This window comes from Anomalospiza imberbis, chromosome 10 (assembly GCF_031753505.1).
Source record: "Anomalospiza imberbis isolate Cuckoo-Finch-1a 21T00152 chromosome 10, ASM3175350v1, whole genome shotgun sequence".
NCBI classification, from domain to species: domain Eukaryota; kingdom Metazoa; phylum Chordata; class Aves; order Passeriformes; family Viduidae; genus Anomalospiza; species Anomalospiza imberbis.
In genome coordinates, this window is record NC_089690.1 from 19,803,044 (window position 1) to 19,828,141 (window position 25,098).

A 25,098-nucleotide genomic window follows, 5' to 3' on the forward strand; every position below is an offset into this window, starting at 1 on the left:
GTGACTGGCCAAGAGCTGAGCCTGTCCAGCCTGTGGCATATTGTGGTGCACATGTTTGTGATGCTGTATGTCAGGATACTGTCTGGGTATGTATTTAATGAATTCTGGGAATAGAATTCAACGAATTCTATTTAAGGAGTGACTTCTAACAGTCCTCTCCTTGAAGTTCCTGAGTAATACTGGCCAAAATGCCCTCCCTGTCTGCTGCCTTATTGAAATACATGGGTATGGATGAGCTCTCCTGTTCTGCACAGGGGATTTGAAAGCCCAAGGGCTTATGATGCAGTATAGCATTCACATCAGTGAGCTCAGGCTCAGGTCAGTTATTTACCCATCCTTTTATGTGTCCTCTTTTGGGTAAACGCTCTGTTCAGCATTGTTGGCATGCTTTATTTTAAACTACCTGGCCTCACCTTCCCAGGAGCTCCGATCACCTGGCTTAAACTTCAGCTGCTGGAGGTTGAGTCAGTGAGAGAGATCCCTGGCTGTGTTTCAGATTTGAAGTAGGAGTAGACAGATTTAATCTCTAATTCAGAGGACAGGGAGAAACATCAATTTGTCTGTTCCAGAGGTGGCAATTTGGAGATCTCTGCTGGTTTCTCTCTCATCCCATACTCAGAGCCACAGCCTATCTTTCTCCACTGAAAGCAAGAGGAAACAAGGCACTTCTGATGCTTTTGTGCCAAGCAAAGCCTGTGCAACTTTGCTTTCAGGTCCTTTTGTAGTTTTTGGTATGGAGGAGACAGACCACAATGCCTTATCCTTGCATTCATATGGGAAATTTTAACTTTGCGGCAGATTCCTGGCCTTATTTAATCTTGCAGTATAGATGTTAGATACAGCAGGGGATTGAGTTGTACTTCTAGTTCCAAGTCATACGTGTCCTGATTAATAACAGGGAGGAATCCTCTTAGAAGAATTTCATTTCATACAGTGGAGGTTTGTGGTTGGTGTGATTTACATCAGTGTCCTGTTTCAGCTTGCCTGCCTGAGGATTTAGGTCTGTCCCTTACAACTGAAGGGAGTCTGTACTTAAGTAGAAATGCAGTGCATCGATAGCATCTTTGTGAAGACTTTTCTATCCTGTTACCTGTAGCATTATAAGTTTTCCTTTTAAGCTTTTGATGGGATGGTTGTATTTTTGGCAATTTATTCTTCATTTTTCTGTGGAAATAAGTCTCTTTTTTTGGTAGTAAATGTCTCAACTAGAAGAATTGAAATTATTCAGGCATTTACAGTATACTCTCTTGATTCTTTAAGATGACTTTGAAAGCTCTTGATAGATTTTTAAATAAGGGTGAAAAATAACACCCCCACTCCCAGGACTGCCTCTGCTTTTTTTGTCCTAAACTGCAAGTGCTGCAGCTGAAGCAGCTCTGGATGCACTGGGTGTTAGAGGAGCCGCACCTGTCTTTATTTGTAGGATGAGACTTTTTACAGGGAGCACCTTTTTTGTTTCTATGACCAAAACAGTCCACAGGACTGTTGGAATCCAAGAACCTTCTCCCTAGATAACCACGAAGATGGTATGAAATGTGTCATAGTCTTTTTATAATCCGGATTAATTCATGAGACCTCAGGCATTACCATTCTTCCACTTAACACAAGCTTATAACCCAGGGCTTCTTGAGGGGCTGGTGCCTTGGAGAGGCAAGTTCTTCATTCTTACTCAAGTGGAGGTTAAAAAGTTTCTTCCACCTTCCCAGGGAAGTGGGGTATTCATTCCTCTAAATGACTCACAGTATGAATGCACATACAGGTCATTGTTTTCAGGTGCTGTGTTAGGAGTTACTGACTCTAGGACTTTCACTGCCTTTATTTCTTCATGAAGTGCATCACATCAGCTTGAGGAAAATTAATGGAAAATGTCAAGCCACTTTTACTTTTTTTGGTAGTGTGTGAATCAATTTTCACTGTATTAATTGATTTTACAAATATGGGTCGCTATATTTTCTTCACAGTAATTTTAAAGACATGAAAGAAAAAGTGTTGTGTAGCTAATTTGTTACAAAATCCTGAACTGTCATCATTTTAGTTTAATTGCAGTCAAGGTGAGTATTTTGTTTCCTGTTTGCATTCATTTAAACCTTAAAGCAGCAGGTAAGGTATGTGACAATCAATATGGCCATTGTTGGTTGTTGCTTCTGTGGCATATTCTGGAACTTCTGAATTTGCTAATGCTGGTGTATATAAACCCTCAGCTTTTGTTGTCACAAAATTGAAAAATCATCAGTAATTTCTGTTTTCATGTGGCGCCTCAGTCCATTTTGATAGCACACCACCCCAGCTGTCCTGGGTTTTGGGGTGAAATCACAAATGCAACTGCTGCAGCCTCTCAGCTCCATGCAGCACTTTTTGTGGTGTATGATTAAAAAGCCTCAAGCATTCTTACCTTGTCATGCTGCTTTATCCCTCCCTTTGGCAGTCCTAATTCACCCACTTCAGGGGGGAACTTTCTGGTTGAAAGCTGTAAAATGGTGTGCAATAATCACAATTTTTACTTCTGTTAGGGCTTGAGGTTCTGTTTTTTCTGTGTCTTGATGAGCATTTGGTGACTCCATGGGAGCAGACCTGCTACAAATTCACTCAGATCTTATAAAACATCTCATTTTACAGCTGCCAGTGATAGTCTGACATGTTTACTGGGGCCACACTCAACCTTGAGCAGGGCTGTTTCTGTGTGGAAGCTCTTGATGGCATTAGAGAACAGGGTTTTTTTGTTTTTTGCAGAAGGATCACCTTTTCCTGTGAGTGCATGTGTCTCTTCTAGGATGCATGGTTACCTTTGCCTGGCATCCTCAAAGCCAAACACGATTTTTAGACTTGTAGCTTTTTCAACTCCACTGCCAAGAGCACCCTGCCCTTGGAGATATGCCACAGATGCTCTGTATCATGAATGAGTCTTACCTGTGTTTCTGTGGATGTACCAGTCCTGCCTTTTCCTTCACTTGCTCCAGTGGTGGTGGAGGATGTCTCCATCCTGGGATGGAATCATAGAATACCAGGTTGGAAGGGACCTCACAGATCATTTGGTTCAACCTTGTCTGGCAAAAGCACGATCTAGAAAAGATGCCCTAGCAGGCTGTCTAGCTGAATCTGAAGTGTCCAATGTTGAGGAACCCCCAAATTCCCTGGGGAGATTATTCCAGTGGCTGATTGGTCTCTTTGAAGTAGGATTTCCTACTGAACTTTGTGCTCAGAGGCAGGAACCTGTATGAAGCTCAAGCCTGTCAACGTGGTCTGCAAATTTCTTGCTGTAAATTGAGAGAAATTATGTGCAAATAATGTTTGACAACTGCATTGTAATATTGTGTGCTAATGACTAAGGGAATGCCATGTGCTTTGTGCTTGCAAAACTTTAGCGCACAAGACGGTTGCTGGAGGACCTATATATGACTTTTATCTTCACACTCTGGAGTGAGATTGAACTTGGGCTTCCTGCCAGATGCCTTCTGGGTGGAAGTGCTGAGGGGTGGATGCCCTTTCCCTAGTGCCTTTCCACCTGAAGACACTGTTAATCCTTGCCTAGCTCAGAAAGTTCACATTTTGGGTTTTCTTCAGTCTTGAGTGGAGCATCTTGTCTACTTGTTTTGTCTCTAGAGACAGGATTCAATACAGATCCTGCATCTGGATTTTGCTACCCCAGCTTGGACACACAATGGCTTTTGTTAGATGCAAGATTTTTCTCCACTCAGAGATGTTCTCATTGTCAAAAGAAAATCTACTCCAGAGAGAAATTTTATTCAAATAGACTCGGTAATATATCTGGTGCTAATTCAGGGCCAGGATATTGAGGTATTTACTTGGATCTGAAGAACCTAGCTTTACCCAGTAATTTGTCAGAAGTACCTCTGTCAGTTATTTCTGTACCTCCTCTGAGGGCTTGGTGGTGATGTCACCCTTCCAGTTCAGGCTGGGAGCCTTGGTCAAAGCACCTCCCTTTTCCCAGGCTACCTGACAAAGGGAATTTAAACTGGGCATTTATATGCCTAGTGATTACACGCTTTGAGCCCGTGTCCGTGGTACTCAGGCTCAGGTACTCAAACAGGTGGCTTTTCTCATTGCTTTCATTAACAAGGTAGCTTTGGGTATGTGCATTTCACATCCATCTCTTACTTTTCCCTTCATTCTTGCAGCGTTTAATGCCTCTGTTTCACGTTGAGAAAAACTGAGCATAGAGGGGGCTTGCATTAGTTTCTGAGGAGGGCATCAGTTTGCATTCAAGCTTTCATTTAGCAGTCCTTGTAGCTAGGTGAAGTGCTTATTGTCTCCTAGATGGAATAAGTGTATGGATTATATCTCTCAAAAGAGTCAATTTACTTCTAATTCTTTCCCATTTTAATAAATAATGATCAAATATCTCTTTTAAGCTCAGTAGAACTTAAACTCATATGTTGATAATATTCTTGCTGTTACAGGCAGCTTTGCACATATTTAAAAATTCATTGAGGGAGATACTCTTTTGATCCTAAGTGCAAATGTTATCCAAAAAACTTCACAGAGACAGTACCATTATTTTAAGCTTTCCAGCTTGCATTTCTATGCAAGTCCTTAATTGAATATTTGCAAGAGGCAGTTGCACTCTACCTTGCCCTTTGCTTCAGCCTGCTGGACCCACCCCTTTTAAAGCAGTGATCCCTTTTAAAGCATGGGGAAAGCTGGGCCTTGCAGGGCTGTCTTCTACCAGCTCTCTGCCAGAAATTAGATCCCTTTCCTCTGCAGTAACATTCTCAATGTGTCTGCACTGTAATATACAACCGAAAATGTTGGTTTTGTGTTCTTTACTTAAAAGGATTAATAGAAACTCAGCTGACAATATACTTGAATAATCGGTGCCATGAGGATATTGTCCAAAATTTAATCCTTGAGTTCCTTGTGTGTCGTTTTCTTTAACATAATTCCTCACAATAGCTTCATTGTTCTGTGGAAAACAGCAGATTTTGCTTTTGTTTGCCTCACAGTAGGGAGAAAGAATGGGATATAGAAGTAAGAAATCTGATGTTATTTTCCCCTGAATTTTTTTGTCTGTTTCACAAATGACTTAAATTCAGAGCAAACTGTTCAGTAGGTGAGTCTTGACAGGTGGTGTTTATACCACCTGATTAAATCCTTGAAGAATACAGAGCAAATTTGCATTAAGTAATTTAAACTCAAAGAGAAAATGTTTTAACTCAAAATTTTGAAGCAAGAGGCTGTTATGGTCATCTACTCAATCTGGCTATACAAATCTGGTGATTGGAGTTGAAGAGATGACTATGTACACAGTTTCTTACAAAAGTTATATGGAAATGAAAATACAGGAAAGGAATGTTAATGTGGCAAATGTATTTTTAATAACTTACTGTCTTAGAAAGATCATTAGTTAAGATCACCAGTTATTCTCAATGTCTGTGTTGTGTAAGACTCATACAGGGATTGACATGAACTGGTACTCCAGCATTGAGACATCACCACTGTCTTGGGGTAACCACTGCTTACCTTGGCATGGCAGTGGCTTTTAAATAGTCCCTCAACAACTACTGATAAATAAAATTATGTGTATCTGACTGGATGAAGTCCTGATTTATTTTCCTAGCTGACCCTGCTTTGAGCAGGAGGTCAGGCTGGAATCCTCTGGAGATACCTTCTAGCCTGGCTCATCCTGTGATCTTTGTGTGTATAAATGTGTGTGAGGATGTAACCACGTGATGTTTATGGATTATAAAGATAAGCTGGGTGTATAAAGAAACGCTGGATGATTTCAGATGTAGCTATAATAAACTTTCACTCTGCTGGTTTTCTTTGCCCAGTCTGCCACGAAGAAACCCCGGAAGTCCCCAGCGGACAAGGGGCGTTCTGACGCTGGAGCTCGAGGAGCAAGTCGTGGGAGAGCCAACGGCCACCCGCAGCAGAATGGAGAAGGGGACCCTGTCACCTTGTTCGAAGTGGTTAAGCTGGGAAAGAGTGCTATGCAGGTAAAATGTCTACTTGTGTTCCTCCTCACAATTCAGTGTATCCTGACTGGAGTCCAGTCTAAGCTGTGCTTTTGTAAACAGTAGTATTTTCTCATGGCTGCATTGGTCCAACAGACTGTGTAGGATAAAGTACAGGACTGAGTGGGTTCTGATTTAGGGCTGTCATGTATCCTGCTGAAGAACAGGAGACCTGGCAGGGTCATGTGTTTCAAATTCTCCATTATTTTGTTCATTACTCCCAAGTTAAAAATGTCTGTTGATATTAAGCAGTTCATTAAAGTATATCCTGTAGCAAGCTTTATATGGGCAAAAAGTGTATGAAAGTAATGATGGATCCAAGCCTTTTTTGTTCACTTGTTTTTTCAAGAATACCTGCTCACACAAGCAGTTTGGAGAGCTTTGCACTGGAACTTGCATTCCTGTTGTCCCCATCAGGACAGCAGGTAAAGGATAAGCTATTTGCCTAGACTTCCACTGAGTCTGAGGGAAAGCGCTTACACATCCTGAAGGCAAATCTTTATTTATTGTAAAATAAATTAGATTGTCCTAGTTGCTTCTAGAAATGTTTCTTACCCTCTTACGTTTTGATCAGTTCAGAGGTCTTTACAGGATGTGGGGCCAGGTGAGTTGCACCTCAAGACCTAGCACAGAGTTTTGAGTGTTGTGTGGTTTTTAGTAAGCTGCTGTGTTGCAGCTCTTGGTTTGATATGCAAAGGAGAAACAATGGGCCCAAAACACTCTTCAGCTCATGCAGTCCAAAGCCAACAGTCATTCCTGCTCTGAAGGATTGTTTAAGCAAACCTCCTTTACTTTGCATTTCAACAACACAGGACTTAGGCAGTATCAGTTAGTTTGTTTTGATGCTGACTAACATGAGAAAAGGACAAATTAAGAAAATTAGGTCCTAAGTCCCATTCTCAATATTACTTTTAGTGTAGCTAAAACGTAAGTCTCTTTTAAGTCTCACAGAAATCAAATATTGCAAATGAGTGAAAGTTGTTGAAAATTTTCTGTCTCAAACCTGTGGAAAGTATGAGATTTAATATTAAAGAAGTAATACACAAGAAGGAAATGAGAATTTTTTTTCTTCATGGTTTCTGTGTTTACACTTATTCAGGATTGACCCTTCTTATCTAGTAGGTGAAGACAGAACAAATTTACTTGTAACAAAGCTATGGATTCCTTATGCCTTTTTTTCCTACAACAGAGCTTCCAACTTTGGTTTTCAGCACTTTTTCAAATTTTGTTTTTGGCAGGAACTGAGGAAACATCTGGAGTCTATTTTCTGGTTTTACTGTGGTACAGAACATACAATATACTTTATGTAGTATAGTTGACTTAGAGTTATTGATATTTACAGAAGCCAAATGGAAAGGAATGAGCGACTGCTTTGATATTTGATGACTCTGTGTGTATGTGGAATTGACTTTGATACATTTTATCTACTTCAAAAGAGATGCTGACACAAGTCTCCTTCAGATTAAATATAAAAAAAAAGTCTGCATGTTTGTATTAAGAAACCTTTGGAATTCAGATACAAAGAAAGTGTTTTGAGAAGTGGAGAATTTATATATGCATGTAGATATTGCATGTATTGTATGTATATGCAATTGTATATGTATATGGATGTGTGTATATTCACATATATACATACCTGTATCCACAAATCACATATACTTAGACACACACATGCCCAACCTGCTGGTAGGAGAAAAAGTACACAGCACCATCTATGCAGGGGAGAGATTATACTCAGACAGTAAAGGAACAAGCAAAAGTATTTGAAGGCCTCAGGTGCAAACAGGCATAAACAACTTGAGCCCTAATTTCAGGAGTACGCATTGCTTGGGCACCTTTGAAAAATATACTGTTGGTAAAAATATCCTAAAAAATTAAAGAAACCGTATAGTAGGAAAGAGAATGCAATTAAAAGGTGATTTAATATTTTTTAACTTACACTTCTGGACAATCATCTCATGTGAAACCAAGGTTCTGTAAACCAAACTTATTAGTGTCTTTATACTTGTATTTTTCTGTAATAGGTTAGAGATTTTGATGTAGGAATGCTTGTAGGAATTAGGAATGCTTGACATTTTTGTTTTTCATATTTTGATGCAGGTTTTTTTGTTTAGTTTTAGCAATTTGATCAATCTTACAGTTTTCAAAGAAGCACCATATATTTGTATTTGGCTGAACATATTATTTCTCAATATTTAGTTCTTTCCCTGTTATATGAACATACTTTTTTTTCTAGTGCGCCTAAGTTTGCTTCCAGCAGTGAAAACCCAGGAAAATTCAATTAATATATTCTGAGATTACATGGAAGTCATGTGCTTTTATTTCTGATCTATCTGCTCCTGCTGTTTGCTTTTAGAATTTTTTTTAGTTGTTAGATTTTTCTGGCTTTGTGATGCCAATTCATAAAAGTCTTTTGCTGAATTCAATTTTCACTTCTAAGCTTCTCTATTTTGGTGCTCACAGCAGGATTCATTTATTACTTCTCTTCAGGCTTATTGCTGGTTGCTTCTTCCAGGGAAATAAAATCAGTTTAATTTTTTGTATTTCAAGTATACATAACTGCAGGACTGCTCTTTGCATAAAATCTTTTTCTCTGTCATGAGGTGCAGCTTTTGTCTTGCTTGAACTCTGCAAATCTATTTGATGCCCACATTAAGTTGGTATCAGATGGTTGTCAGTGGTTTTCATTTACTCTGTAACCTTTTGTGCAGTTAGTGCTTCAGAAATTGTTCTGTCAGCAGCTCTCTGTGTATGAGGTGTGACATGACCTTCTGCTCATGCTTTCTGCAGGTACATTGTCAAGTGTTACTCCATTAAGACTGTTCATAGAACTTCTTTAGTGATTTTTGTTTTCATAGTTAAACATGATACTCTTCTGCTTTTTGTCATTTATCTCTTCCATATATTTATTTTTTAGTTATATAATTTTATGGTGACAGCTATATCCTCTACATTTCCCTACTCTGGACTTCCATAGGCAGAATGGTCTCTATCAGCATTTCTCATGGGCTCAGCTGCCCACTGGTGGGAATGAAGGCTTGGGTGAGCCTCTGCTCTTCCAGCTGAGCCACCCAGGCAGAGACTGACTGGTAGCTAAAATCTTCAGACATCTCTGCAGTGATCTCTGACCCTGCTGTTAAGATGACAGGGAAATAAAGAACTTGTGATGAGATCAGATTTTCTTTAGGACTCAGACTGCAAATTTCTCATGAGCTATGACCAGTTATCTGTAATGAAGTTTGTACTACTGGTGTCAAACCAAGCATAAAAGTGTTCTGCTTTCTTGTCTGCAAAGGGGTTTTGTTCCCCTAGAACATTCCCCTAGAACATCATCAGTAACTGTAGGAGGTATTCAGTACCAAAACATGAACAGATCTGTGCCTTGATAAATCTGCAATATTCCATGCATTACCAGTCACCCTTAATCATTGTTGGCAGTTCACTACAGAGTAGAGGCTGATTTTGAGGGAAAAAACTTATAAACATTGCTGCCTCTGTTTAGGCTCAGCTAATAAAAGGTAATCCTGGTGTTGATTAGACATAGTTCCAAATAAATATGGCTCCATTATATGCTGGCAAGTATTTTAAGATAAGTATCCAAGTATCTAGTGTGTTGAAATGGAATTTTTTCATGATGCCACCAGTTCTTCCTTGTCTTTCCAGAAACCAGGGGTGCATGGGGTTCCTCACTGTTCTTACCTGCCCATCTTGGCACATGGGCATTTGTGTCCTTTGAGGTTCCCTCGCTGTCCAAGTAAAGCTGTATTTGTAGCACTGCTTACCCTGCCATGGGAAGTCAGTCCATCTCTGGCAGTAGGTCAGACTTACTCCTGATTAGAGTGACTGTAGAACCATATTTACCTTGTGTAGGAGGAATTACATGTGTTTTTACATAGATCCTTGAGATTAAGAACACCAGAGCAGCTGTAACTGGATTGTACCAAAAATCCAACAGCCTGTCACTGACAGTGGCAGCTAAAAAAGGGAAGAAGGTGGCAAAAACGAATTTTGGGCGTTCTCCCTACCTCTGACTGTTGGCACTTCAGGGCCACTGTGGTGTCTGTTCTCAGTGGCCTTAATGGATCTCTCTTCTCAGAGTTTCTTTTCTCCCTCTAGAAGTGCTTTTTGCCAGATCATGTCTCTGTGTCTCCCTCAGCTATTTCTGAAAGCGAAGGTCTTTGAAGATTAAAAATATACAGACATACATTAAGCATTTAACACATGCTTTTTGTGTTTAAATGCATGTTTTAGTTTAATTAGCTTTTATTGTATTCTAATTGCTGTATCCTCCAGTTGAAGGATAATAACTCAGGGTTTCCCCAGATTGTCTCAGAAACTCCATAGGAGTTTGAATATGCAGTCTCTAAAGTTTACTGGGCAAAATTACTGCATCTGTTATTAGCATTTAAACTACTATCTTCAATTTGCTCAACAGATTTCTTCTGTAGCCTAATCTTGCTTTACTTTTGATTCCATGGTAGTGAATTGAAAGAAAAAAAAACAAAACCAAACTAGGTACATGGTTTTATAGTTGTTACACTGGAAACAATTTAGCCACCAAATGAAGCATTAATTTATTAGAGGAGTATCCCTTAATACCAAATTAAATTTTCTGCAGTCATCACACAAGGCTTCTTTTCCCTTGTGATTTAATAAGATGTGAGATGATTTTGCTCTTAATGTGAACATAAGTGCCAGTAGTGCAGTGTGTGAAAGCATTTGTACCTGAAAATACTCATTATACTTGAAGGCAGAGAAGTCTTTTGCTGTCTAGAATGTTGATGTTTTTTGAAGTGTCTGGGGTGATCTGTGAACCCTTTACAAACGGTGCGAGCAAAGGAATGCAAATCAGGTGTTTTAATAAATTGATGGATCTCTTGCTGGAGTAACTCCATTTTGTTTTGGCACTCCTCCAAGTATGTTTTCATTCTGGTGCTCAATGTTTATGAGCAGTTTTGATGCTTTGTGGCATCATTCATGCCCATGATTGGCTCAGCTTAAACAGACACAGCCCCTTGGAAACGGTAACATGTCAGCTGTGAGAGATGAGCACCTGCAAAACTTCTGTACCACCTTAGAAAATCTTCTTGGTGAGAGCTTTGTATGGTGCACCCACATTTTCTGAGCGCTCAGGCGAGGAGCTGCTGCTCTGAGTAGTGTGGATCTGCTGGGCAAGAGTGCCCAGCCTCAGGAGTTCCTGTGATTTTAGTCTATTTGAAAGCAGAATTTTCCTAGTACCTTTTATGCACTCAGTGTAATACTAGTTAACCTTTACCATTCTAAGATTCTTTTTTTTAGATTCTAAGATAATTTTTTTCTTCTTTTGATAGTGTTTTTTTGTCCCAAATGATTCAATGTAACATGTTTCATTGGTTTGATATTTATGATATCAATACCCCATCTACTACATAGCAATATGTATTTACACAAAAAATGCCAAACAGATAATTCTGTATGGAGAGTATAAATACCTTAGTTGTACTGGGAAGAAATACTTCTATGATTGTATATTCCTTTCCTCTCTGTGCTTCAGAAATTAAAAAGTTACGTAGGTTGACGCTGCAGAAAACAAATTTTCTCATCTTTGCTTACTGTTACCTAAAGTGAGATTTTTTGGGGTTTTTTAAAGAATCATTTGGCTTATCTGGAAGTGCATGATAGATGTTAGCAAAGTATGAACTCTTATAATTTAAAATTATGATCCTTAGAGAAAAAGAATAAAGTACATGTCCTCAAGCTGCAGTTCATTTTTATTATCCTTATATTAGGTTTTCACTGGGTGTATATTAGACTTTCTGCCTGCAGTTTGGAATGCAGCCAGGCACTCATCCTGGAGTGTACTGCCCAATCTAAATTGCACATACTTTCACACATTAGGAACCACCTTCTCTTCAGTAGCTATCTGTGGGATTTCTTCAGTTTTCACAAAATATAGCCTTAAAAGGCTTTTATTCTTTTTTTAAACAACCCAACCTGAACAGATTCCCTTAAAAATTTTTATTCTGAGTGTTTTAAGTCTCTCACTACTTGCTTTTTTTTCCCCTAGGTCCTTATTTTTAGTGTACTAAGTTCTTTTCACTATCTGTTAAAGTGTAATTTCTGCTTTTCTATTTGAGTTGCTCTTTATACAGGTTATTGAAATATTTAATATCACAGTGCATTCCTTTTTTAATCAGTTTAAAGTTTCATTTGAGTGACTTTGGGTTTTTGCTGAAGTTGTTAGTGTAAGCTTTGACTTTTGGATTTTTTTTCTACCTTGATGTAAACACATTGCACACCCATTCTAGAGTAATTTTCTTCTTTCATATTCACTGTAAATGAAGCATGTCCATGATCAGCTGTATGAAATGGCAAATTATTTAAAGTTCTTTTTACTCAATTTGCCTTGGTTTACAGTTGACTGAGATCTTCCATTTTAACATGAACTTTGTATATGGTGTCATTTGTTTTCCCTTTTGTTTGTAGCATTGTTGCCATATTGTTACTTAATTGAAATGGTGAAATAGTTTTTTTTAAAATCAACTTTAATTAATATTTAGTGGGACTGTGCTAATTTACACGAGCTGGCAAGGTGTCCTCTGCAGTTAGTCCTTCTGCTTCCTCCAGCGCTTAATGCTCCTAAATTCTCTCGCATTGGAGGAATATGAAATGGATCCATAGCTGCAAAGCCTAGAGGAGGTAATAAGATCACTGGCTTCATTATTTCATTCATTGCATCTGACTTGCTTTTACTGGCAACCCCAAGCCGCTGTCCTCTTCAGCACCATAAAATGCTTTGGTTTATCTTTTAGCAGACTTTGAGATGTGAAGGTCAATATTTCTGCAAGTTGATCGATTTGAAGTTGTTTACTCAGGCTGTGGATCTATTCTGCTACTTGCTTGACTTCATTTAGGCTGCTTATTTCTTTAGGGTTGCTTACCTGCTATATTCTTCAAATTGTGCTCCATAGTGGTTCTTAAAACAGACTCGTCAGAAAGTTAATTTCTGTGAGATTTCTCTTGAAAACTGTTGCAGGCTTTGGAAAATCTTTGTACTGACTGTACTTGTACCATACATCATCTGCCATTTGCAGGAAACCTTGATTTTTTTACTCAGTTTTCATAAGAATAGAAGCCATTTCATAATTGGGGAAAAAAAAAAAAAGTTTGAGTCTTATTTTTATGATGTACCTGTATGGACTTGTTGACTGACCCAGAGATGTGGTGCATGTATGTGTCTGTGTGCATGTGTGTGTGTGTGCATATGTGTCTAGATGTGTCCTGACAGCAGGGAGTGGATGAGGGTTGTTGGTGTTACTGGAGTCATTTGGAGGTTTTATTTGTGGAATTGAGCTCATTGCCAAGGGAGCCTTTTCCTTGTGCATGTGCCTTGAAGTTGGTGAATCCCAAAAGCATGGGTGTGCCGCCCCTAGGCAGACTGCAGCACATGTCCTGTAGATCCTGTGCCTCCCCAGAATGCTGAATGTATCATGTATTTCATGCACAGCATGTAAGTGCACACTTCCATAAGGTAAATCCATGCTCCCCACTGCATCTGAAGGTAAAAACGTCTGGAAGCAGATGGATACAACTGGAGCAGCTCATGGAATCTACTGCTGCCTTCTTTTCTAGGTGTTTTGTGGAAGTAGGCTGGGAGACTTGTGGGGATGGATTCTGGGAGATGGAGCCTGCTTGTAGCTACCTCCTTTCCAAAAGGGCCACCTGGTCCTTCCCTCTTGTCACCTCACATGCCTTCAAGGTGTTAATGATCTGTGCTTGGGACAGGTGACAGGGAGGGGCAAGAACAGGAGGTCTCTGGGCAAGGGGATCAAATGTTGGCCATTTCCCTGGGTTTGCTCTTGGATTATGTTTATAAGGAGGGTTTGCTGTAGCCTGGGGCCTGTTGGTTAGAAATCCTTGTTTTTAATAGGAGTCCTTCTCTCTATGCATATTTATGCATAATAATTCCGTTTTTGGCAAGGCTTGCGTGTTGCACCATTTGCTGCACTGCTGCCTGTGGTTTGATTCCTTTTTTTGCTTGTATTCAGTTTTTTTCCTGATATTTGTATTACTGCTGTTTTGTCTTGGTTCAGTTGATACTTGGTCTCTCTTTTGGGTCTGATGTGTGTAATTTTTATTTATTTATTCATATAGTGTTTTCAGTTTTTATAGCTCTTTTCTGTTACATCAAAAGTCAAGAGTTTGAGTAAGTTCCAACTGTTGTAGCATATGTAGTCTGGCTTCATCATCTCCTGTTGCCTTAAACTGTAATCTCTAACAAAATTAGGCAGCCAGTAAGCCAAGTGTGCACAGGGGCTGAGTGTGTGGGTTTGTGGGTGTTATGTTGGGGCACTGATTTTTAGGGCTTAGTGAATGCAGTTGGTGTGTGGCTCTGTGCTGATGCTGGCAGGTCAGGTGCCTGGATGTGATTTGTTTCCTGCAGCCCCTCAGTCAGTGGGGCTCTCTTGGGGTAAACACAACATTGTGCAGCTCAATTACGTTGTCCAGCTCTCCACAGGTACCTGATGGGAGCAGGAAGTTACACTGACTGTGTGTGGGTGTGTCTCACACAGTGGGGAGTGCCAAGGCACTGAGGAGCTTGTGCCTGCCAGCTTAGATCAAATGAACCCTACCCACAAATTCAGATTTAACTTCCAGCTTTGTCAGTTCTCTGGGAGGTCAAGACAGCCTTTGCCTGCGCTCCCTCTGAGAACCTTTGCTCTGATTTTTCTGCTTTTCTTATCTACTGCTGCCACTGAGGACTGCACTGCCTCAAGTCTGGTACCCAAGTCTGGAGATGACCCACTTGTCTTTATTTTTCTGTAAATTGCATGATAGTTCTGGGTTGAAAATGCAAGTGCCACGCTGGTAGGACAGAGTGGGCCCCCAGTGCCCAAGAACACAGCGTGTCCCACACAATTCTTTTTGTATGACAGACAAAAAATAGAAGTGAGAGGAGCTGCACTGATGCTGCAGTTTCAGATAGTGCTGCGAAAATCATCTAAATAATCGTATAAAAGAAACAGAAGCAACTTTTAAAGGTACTCCTTCACATTTTTTCCCTTGCCTCCCTGTTTTTTGAAGTCCAGATGGGTCCATTGGCAGTATTTATAGCACAATCCATGAGAAACTGCAGTGATATGGCTGAAGAGGCAGTGTGTTGTAGCAACAAACAGGAGTAAGACTGAACGTGGGAGGGAATTTCTTGGGCCAGCCTTACTTCCACAGAGAGTGTTTTCTGTGAAATTCAGCTGTGGATAATGAACAGATGCTGGGAAACTAGTTATTAACACTCAGGGAAAGTAGCTGAGATTTCCCAGGCTCAAAGAAGAATATAGTAGACTTCAGAAACTGTCAGGAGATGTGTGACAAGAGTGGGCAAGGATTAAAGATACAGAATTATTTCTGAGCAAGCCACATGGCACAGATAGGAATATTCTGCCTGGAAAGAGGTGACCAGATGGGAGCATGGAAAATGCAAACAGGGGCTTGGAGTTTGTTTTTTCTGTTTCATAAGAACTGGGTCACATCAAGTGGATCTAACAATTGGCAAGTTTAAAACACAATTATTATTTTGTTTTGCAATTACTCTTTTATTTTGCACAATGCTGCAATACAATGTAGATGTAAAGCTGATTTAGACAGACACATCTATGAGAGAAGAAATTTGCTGAGGTCTTAAGGGTCTGGGACAGTAACTCAAAAATATCAGTGTGTTCTTGACCTTTTCTTATGCTTTTCTCTACATGTATAAGCCCTGTTGGGCAGGCAAACCTGTTGCCTGGCCCTGCACAGCTGCTGTTTTCTTTAGCATAAAAAATAGCTCTGGCAATTCATGTTCTGATATCTACAGTAATAGAGCTGTTCAAACAAATCTTGTAAATTGGTAGTACACCAACAGCCTGGTCATTAAGCTCTGTCAATATTTGGTGTAGTAAATACTTTTTACATTCAGCTACATTTGGTTTCTGTGCCCTGGAGAATTTTGCTGATTGAAATGATTGATATTTCCAGGAACAGGTCTGAATTCATGATGAAATAACAGTGAGATAACATTCTAGATAACTGGTTTTGTGCTGCTGCTTCCTCAACTTGTGTGAAGCTTAGAGGCCAAGACTCACTTTCTAATTTCTTCTAAGTAGCAGATGGACCCCTTTTAAAGATTGCTTCTCCTACAGGGTGTGGGGGGGGTGTGTGTGTGTTTTGGGAGGCAAAACCTGTGAAAACTGAGTTTCCTGGCAAATTGGGTGTTTAGCGATTGATGCTGGTTGTTGGATAACATGGTAGTACTGCTAGTCTGCTCCTGGCTCAAGGGTGAGTGTAGTGATGTGTGTTAGACATGGAGTGCTCTGGCTCAGTTCAGAGTTCTGTGTGTCTCTGGTACACATGCAAGTGGTTTACTGCATTCTTTTCCTCACACACCTGCCAAGGGTAGTCTTGGGAGTTTGCACTTGCATAAACTGGAAACTGCAGAGGGATTTTTCCAAGATCCCTCCTTCCAGCTACTAATTAAGAAAAAGGCAGATTTTTATAAGAGATCAGATTGTTTGGATTTTTTTGTCTTTCCTATTGATTTCTTTTCAGCATGGTAGAAGCCAGTTGTGTGGACATGGTGGGGTGTTTGTATGTGTGTGTGGTTTTTTTTAATTTGAATTTTATAGAAATTCATTGTAGACCTGAACTGTCCAGAATAAACTAATCTATTTGCAAGGTGTGCTCTGATAACATAATCAAGCTTTTCCTATTGAATGTTGTTGCATGTGTGGAACAGAAAAGTTTCCTTTCCCTCATAAAATAATAAAGCATAATGTTTGATTATATTCATTATACACAATTCCTTACCTACAGTGTTTATGTAGCTGAGGAGCTTGGAATATCAGAGATGATGAAAATAGCTCCTGGCTAACTGTAGTTCTGAGGGCAGTTAAAAACTGACTGAGTGTCCTATCCTGTGATCCAGGTAGCTTACAAACACCATAAGTCCAACTTCTGTGTATTATTTTATTTACTGTGTATTCCTCATTATATTTTGTTTTCATTAACTATTTACAGTGTTCCTGAGTGACTGAATGAGATATCCACTATGCAATATAAAATCAGTATTTATCCCAAAGTATTTCTACTCATCAGTTCTCTGGGAATATATGTTGGTCATTCTGAATAGAGTAACAATATTTGGTTTTTTTGACACAATTTTAAAACTGAAAAAATTCACTAAGTAGTGATGGGGAATTACAGTAATTTCAATTTGAACTTGTATTTATACAATATAATACCAGAAAACAGTGCATATAGTTCTACTCTCTAACAATATTTGTTCTGTCTCCACCTTGAGAGAAGGTGCATATATCTGAATTTGTAAACATGTATAATTATGCAAAATAAATACATATAAAATTATATTCTGAAAAGAATAAGTCATTTGCCTTTAATAAAACACTTTTTAAGAGTCTCTGATAAGTATTCTTTTTTTCTTGACAGTCTGTGGTGGACGACTGGATTGAATCATATAAACAAGACAGGGACATAGCACTTCTGGATTTAATCAACTTCTTTATCCAGTGTTCAGGATGTCGAGGTACAGAACATGGGAAACAAGTTGTATGAAATAAATCTGACCTACAAACATGTGTTAATGCAAATGCTGGTAAAGATGGGGAAGACACTTGGATTGGTGCTCCTTGTGTGCATGATTTGTATAGAAATACTGTCTGCATTCCAGAATAACTTGATTTAAAGCTTGTTTGTCAAGGGCTACCCTTTCTCTTTCTCACTTTCCTGTCATCATGCTAAAGTGTACAAATCCTCACACAGACATTCTACTCATCAGCAGCAGGAGACAAAAGATCTGGTACTCCAGGTAGGCATAGCTTTATTTTCCCTTTCTGTTTCTTCCCAAATTTTTATTGCAAAAAATTAGTGGGTAACTATACCTTAACTTTGATATTTTTTCTTTCTTTTAGGAAAATGATTTTTTTTTAACTGAAGAGGAAGGAATCAGGCTTCAATTCACAGCAAGAAAGATTTCCTGGGGATGAAGCATGAGTGTTATTTGTTCCTCTGTGATCCTTTATCACGACAGCAGCGAGCGCCCTGCCTTTTATACCCTACTTAAGCAGTCTCCATTACCAGGCGTGCAGCAGTCAGCCATTCTAGCATTCTGTTGCCACACTGTGCCTTCTAATGAATTTTTCATGTGTTGTCTTTTTTCAGTTAACTCAGCCTTGAAAAGAGACAGAGCTCCACTCTCTCTGTAGTGCCCAGAACCAAGCTATTTACTGTTTTCTGATGCTTCCTAGAATTTACTTTGAATAGAGTTGAAAACAACCCACAATTTCGAAATTCTTTTTCTTCATTTTGTATCTGATGTGGGAATACACCTTTAAGCATCAAATGGTCTGGGTAGAAGTCCCTTTTCTTCCTTCTTATGTATCAGGTGAAGTCTTGAGTAGTTAAAAGCATCAGAGAAAAGAAATAAGAACCTTCAGCAGCTTCAGCAACCCTTTTTCATAGCTGAAGGGAATAAACTTATTTTGTGGATGACAGGAAAGGCTGAAGCTCTGGGAGCATTCTGTGAAAGGGCTGAAGGTTAGGGCTTAGGTTACCAGCCTGTGTCAATGTCTGCGCTGTTCACACAGAACCCCTGAAACCTTTTTCAGTTGTGTTTGGCAGCTTATGTGAAAGTAGTTGTATTCTGTGTGCTTTTTTTTGGTGACTCTCTCCTGAAGGTGTGTATATGAAAAAAAGCAACCCCACAAGCTTATTTGTAAGGATTTGGGCAGCATTAAACCAAAGGCATCCTTGGCCATATGTTTATATTATCGATGCAAGCTTTTGGTGAAGGCATATCATAAATAGCTTCATTCCCCTGCTGCTCTCTAATTTATTCTCCCTTTCTTTCTCCTCATTAGAGAAAGCAGCGCTCTGATCAGACTCCTATTTTTTTAAACCCCTTGTTGGTGAGTGATGCAGGCTGAATGCCCACTGTCAGCCATATGCTACTGGAGCAAGTGCTTCCCAGAAAAGCTTTCTGTTTCTGGCTGGGAGGCAGTAGCACTGCAAGTGCCTGATGTCACTGGCTTACTTGGCTTTTCTTTGAATGGTGACTTTTCATTTTCAGTGCTCTGCTCTGTATCCCAGGGCTATCTCTGCTGAGCTTCTTTCAGTGCCTTCTCCCAAACAGCAATGGTAGAAGAAAGGAAGCAAAAATTTCTTATCCCCAGTCTGTAATGTGTTTGGGGGATTTATTCCTGTGCTGGAATTTTTGCAGTGACTACAGTAACAGCTGTAGAACCGGGTTAAAATCCTGGCAATTCTTTGCAGTTTCCAGTAATGTACTTGTTTTCTAGAATAAATAAGAGTTTATCAGAAGAGAGTGGATTTTATTGGTGGTCCACTTCGAGTAAAGTGCATACCAAGCTGTTGGTAATGGAAATGAGAAATAGGGGTTGTTATGTATTTTGTGAGGAAGACAAAGATTCATTTTCATGGAAAGATCATATGTTATGATATCTTTATTCCTCTTTAGAGACTTCATTGACATTCTTGCTTATTTCTAGTTCTCATAAATATAACCACCCCTTGTGAATCTCAGCAACTGCTTTATCTTCCTTAATTTTCTTCTTTTGAGTGTGCTCCACTAACATTGTCTTGGATTCTCCAGCCTCCTTTCCCAAAGTTGGATCTAAATGTTGACCAATAATATATCTAAGTATGTGATCATTAACTGAAGGGAGAAGGACAACTAACTTGGGATGAAGTTTCTCAGGAAATTGTGATCCTGGGTTTATAAATCTGCCATTTCAATAGTGCTTAGAATCACTTGGTATCTAAATATATGTAAAGTACATTTAGCTTGATGTGTCTTTCAGAAGTTTTGAGCAGGTGGAAGAGTGTGTGTCCATTTACTGGCTTTAATTAGACATTGAGGCACCAAACTGTTTCATTTAGCAACACTATTGACCCTGAAAAAATACCTTTCTGTTTAGAGAAACATTGATTTTTATGTATTTATCCCATTCTCTTGGGCAGCACAGATGCTTGAATGAACTTCTTGGCATCTTTCAGCTTTGCTTGTAGCTGTTGCTGAAATGAGAAGTGATCTCTTGTAAATATGAGTAAGCAGGCATATTATGTAAATTGCTAATACTAACAATTGTTAAATTAGTGGCTTCTGCTGGTGAATGTAAAATATCTGTGCAAAAATTAAAATTCAATAAATATGCATTCAATAAGTATTCAAGCATATCTGTCCTTTGTCAACTCTTCTGATTATCTATTTAATGTATGTCCATTAAAAACATAGGAGATTAGGTTTTAGTGTGACTCCAGTAATCTTTCTGTGTTTTTAGAGTGTTTGTTTGGAGTAAATGAGAAATTTCTTGTATTGAACTGTCAAAACATCTTAGTTCAATAAGCAGATTTGCGTGGGAGTTGGTCACTTGTCATGTCATCTTTCCTCTAGTTTGCCTGCTCAATCTGTTCATATGTTGCCTTTGCTAATTTTGATTACAAAGAAGTGAAATGGTTATGTAAAGAACTTTTCTTTATCTTGCTTGTTTTTTTCATTTGAGAATACAAAAAATGTCCCTGCCTTTCTCAGCTTGTCTGTGTAGTCTTTTCCATCATGTTATGTTGAATTTTTGTGGCAGAAAAATGGTTAACAAGGACTGATACATTCAGCGATTCACTTTTTGTTTCTAACCCTTTTAAAATGTTTGCTGCTTCTAGAGGGAGGATCTTGTATCAGATAGTACATTAGAAAGGTGAAAAGGTAAGTGTTAAAATACTACTTCTCTATGGAGAAACAGCAAAAATGCTGTTCACTGTCCTTGAAAATAAAACAGGTATGTCTGTTGGTAGTAGGTGTTTATTTTCCATGGGATTTACAACCTGTAAAGCAGGTCGTGTTGTATTTACCTTCTTATTTCTAAGTCAGGAGCAAAATTTCAGAGTTTTCATTATTAGGGAACTTTTTGACATTAGCTTGTAATGGTGATGGCCTTTTTTCAATTAAGTGCCACTGGACTGGGAGTGGAGGTGTAGCCACACTACTCAACTTTCCATCTCCATTGCTGTGCTTTGGTCTGCAGCATTGTGGATTCAGGCACTCTCCTCCCTTGCAGAAGTGTTACAGTTCGATGTTCAGTGTTTTCTGGGGGTTTCTGTGAGCTCTTTTCCATTGCTTTCTTCTTTGTAGGAACATATTTTTGCTTTCCCCCCTTTTTTCCCTTCTCCTTTTGAATGTTTATGTAAAGCACAGCACTGAGTGCTGAGCTTTCTGAGCTGGTTGCAAGCAAACTGAAATGTCTAATCAGCAATATGTATGTGAGGTCCCAGAAGGATTATAACTATGTCAGTGTGATGCTGCATCAGGGCTAATTAGCTCTGCCTCTCAGACTGAGTAATTAGCTCAGGTATCCTGCTCTGCTGCTATGACAACCAGGCTGTTTCCATTTCTGGAGCTCCCTGGATTTAGAGCTGACTTGGGTATCTGCATGGCTGTCAGCTCGTGCCTTCTGTTATTGATAGAAAACAAACAGAAAGCTCCTCGAGCACTCTGACCTTTCTACATTTTCAAGGCAGAGAGCCATGCTTGTGGAATAATTTTTTTTTTCCTAACCAGAAGCAATTAGTGGTTGAAACAGCCTCTTGAGCTGTGAAGGAAAACCAGCCACTGAGTCCATGGGAGAAAAGAAGCTTTCTTTTGCAGGGGAAAAGGGTCTCACATAATTGAAGAGGAAACTACTTGACTGCTTTCAAGTGCACAGTGAAATTATTGCCATTCCTTCTCTCCTACCCATCTCCATCATTAGCTTTCCCTCTCATCTGTTTTCTGCTGGGTAAGCCAGAAACCTGTACATTTTTAAGCAGGTTTTCAGAAGTGGTCATTGATGAGCAAATATTCCAGCTGTCACCTGTCGGCCTGGATTGCTGGTGCTGCTTAAGGCTGGGTTTTTCTCAGTTTTGAGTAAGCAGAGATCTATCTGACTCTTTCCCCAGGGCTAAAAGCCAGACTCCTTTGTGGAACTTTTCCTGTGAATCAAACACTGGCGGTTCCACACTGTCTTCCCACTTCATCCTTGAGTGCCTGGCTGTTACTCACCTGTCCTAGATCCTCTGTCAAATTCTGATTGAATGGCACAAACTGTGCCAAAAAGTGCAGGAGTTCTGAGTTAGCTTGCTCGTTTTGGTTTTTATTAATGTTCTGTGTGCTTAATTAAAGGCAAACTAATAGATTTCTGCTTTGCCAAAGGAAATTGAAGGCTAAAACCAGGAAAAAGTAGCACAGAGTGGCTGTTACATGGTCTGGCAAAAGCAGTGAACAAGCAAGTGCTTACTTTGCTGTTGGAAAGAATTCCAGAAGCAAATTAGCCAGGAAATAGTGTTATTTACTCTGATTAATAATATTTTAATAAGGGGGTGTAACATGGTAATTGGAGAAATGGTCTAAAAATATTACTTGTCCATGGTTTTGTTTTGTGATCGATGGAATCGTTGTTCTGTACAGGTGGATATTACAGACCACAAAGACTTTGGTAAATCTAATTCCCTGCATATGGGCCTTTTGCAGGGAACTGCAGAGAGTGAGAAATGTTGCTGGTACTTGGACATGTGTTAAAAAGCTTTATCTCTTGAGTCATTCAGTTATTATTAAGAAGTTATCATAAATATTTTTTATTGTGACCAAATTAGAAAATACTGCAATTCATTTCATTGGAGCTTGTATTTTTATTAAGTGTATAAAGTCTGTTTTCTCGCAGTTTCTTCAACAAAATTCCTTTTCACTGTGTGAATATAGGGGAGAATGTTGCAAAGTAAGAATTAATATACATTTTGAAAAATTTTACTTACTTGTGTAGGATTTAAGTCATAGTAATGGCAAGGATTTCTAAAATATTTTGTATGCATAGTATAAAGAAATAAATGCACCCCAATAACTATAAAGCAGTTTAAAACATGCTGTTAACCACATTTAAAAATGGGAAGATTAGACTGTAGTATGGAAATGGCTTGATCTTAATTTCATGTGTGGTGTAGATAAACAAGAGCTGAACTTTGTATTTCTTGGTTATGAGCCTTGAGGTAATTTTTACAGTGTGTTTATCTTGAAGTGAAAGCTTACAAAATTTAAACTAAAAATAAGATGCAAATGGCTTGGGTGGAAGGTAGGTCAAATTACCACGCATACATTAAATGTTTCATTAGTTCTTTAAATGGCCGTAGGTAGGGTTAAAAAGTTCATATCGGACACTTGACAATTAATATGGTTATGTCAAAAACAATTTTTTGTGAAGAAATACAAATAGTTAATATCTGTTGACATTCTGGAAATTAAAGCATTGGTTTTGTTGAGTGTATAGTTTTAAATCAAAAATGTTTTTACTATTTCTTTCTGTTTGCTTCTGAATGTATTTGTACTTGTCATCTCATGTGTTCTTTCTTCCTTACTATTTCTTTTTCCTCTTCTTTAGCTATTCAAAGATTCTTTGGCTATAAGGAAAGGAATTATAATTACTTTTAAAATTCTTTTAAACTCTGCTTGTTACTGTCTTCAGGGAGTGAGAAGAGTTGAAAAATTAAAAAAATCCCATCTGAAAGTGTAAAAAGTTTTATAGCCACTTGTGAACTAATAGCATCTCTTTCCCAAAAGATGTATCCTGCTACTTTCAAAAACAAGTGAGAAAAAGCCATAGGAATTTACTTTCTGTGCAGGAGACATGAAGGAAGGGCACACTGGTTTGTGGTTTGAAAATCTGAAATACCTGCTGTGCTGTGTTCTGACTGCAGTCCAAGAACTGGTAGCAGGAGCAATAGTAGTTTAAACCAAACATATCTTTCTTAATTTTTTGCTACCTGAATATATCAAACTATTCACATTGCATGTACAACAGCAGGCCAAAAAGGACCTGGCTTAAAATCAGCTATTAACTAATCTATGTATATGAATTAATACAAGCTTTTAAATAATTTAAAATAAATTTATTGAATTAATTGACAGAACTTGTGGTACTAGAATATTTTGGAGTGAATCTATAATGTAAGGAAAGACAAATTAGCTATGAAATTAATTCTGCACTGCTAGTTCTGTATAATAAATTCAAATCTCTGCTGAAAATGAAAGCACTCCTTGTAAGCTTGGAACAAAGTCTGTGTTCTGCCCCTCTGCACTAATAAGTAATCTCAGAGCTTGTAAAATTATTTTTGGCACTGCTCATTGAAGAAAAATTATGCAAGGAGTTAAAATACTATTGCCTGTTTTCTACTGTATTAATTTAATTACATCTGTATTGATCTGGAAAATAGTGCTACTCACATGACTACAGAGGTGAAACTTGAGGAGTCTCTCAGGCCGTGCTTTTTAATGCTGCAGCTTTTCAAGAGAAGGGCAGTAAATATCTCTAGGTGTTAATAATTCCAGATAGTTGCTGCCTTACTAGCCAGATCTGTGCCATTTACTCTTTATTTGTTTTGTTTTTTTTTTCTGTATTACACAAATTTATTACAGGAGGAACACCCTCTGTACTAAGCAGAGGAGTAAAAGCCTTAGTGTGATTTATTTTTGCAGTACTATTCTCAGACTTGTGAACAAATTATGTCAGTGTATGAGTTTGCTAGCTGTGTGTGAGATGCATTGCTGGATTTACTGTAGATGACAGGTGCTTACTGAGAAGACAAGAACTAATTATAAAAAGCAACCAAATACCACTAGTTCTTAGATCCTCTCTGACTGGATTACAAATTGGGAAAGTACTCATGTCTCTGGCCTTTCCAAACATGCAAATTCAGCTGACGGTTTAGTCAGACCTCTTGCAGACTAAGGGTAGGAATTAAATTGCAAAAAAGATACTTCTCTCAGCAAACACTGTAATTACAGTTCTCTCTCTGCATTAGTGAAGCCACAGCCTTATTTGCTTAAGTGCAGGGCTGATACACTGCACTAATTATTTCTGAAGAGAAGAAGATGAGGATGATAAGAAAGGGTCTGTTTCCTAATGAAAATGTGGTATTCTCTGGCACAAAGAAAGTGGTTAAACCAAACCAAATATTCTGTTAATCTGCAGGCATTCAGGAGTAGCTGGGTATAGGGGGGGAAAAGCTTGGGTTTCAGAGAAGAGACATCTAAATTGGAAGAAGTGGACTACAG

The 25,098-nt window shown here is 38.8% G+C and overlaps 1 protein-coding gene across 3 annotated transcripts in view; it reads left to right on the forward strand.

Annotated features, from left to right (window-relative positions):
* Positions 1-25,098, forward strand: part of STAG1 (STAG1 cohesin complex component) — a 168,889-nt gene that overhangs the window by 50,217 nt on the left and 93,574 nt on the right. For 2 of the 3 annotated variants that reach the window (XM_068201087.1, XM_068201088.1), the window contains exons 4-5: positions 5,775-5,954; positions 17,433-17,529. In XM_068201087.1, the coding sequence (XP_068057188.1) occupies positions 5,775-5,954; positions 17,433-17,529 (277 nt within the window). The remainder of the gene's footprint in view (positions 1-5,774; positions 5,955-17,432; positions 17,530-25,098) is intronic. The other variant, XM_068201089.1, reaches the window with a different exon arrangement.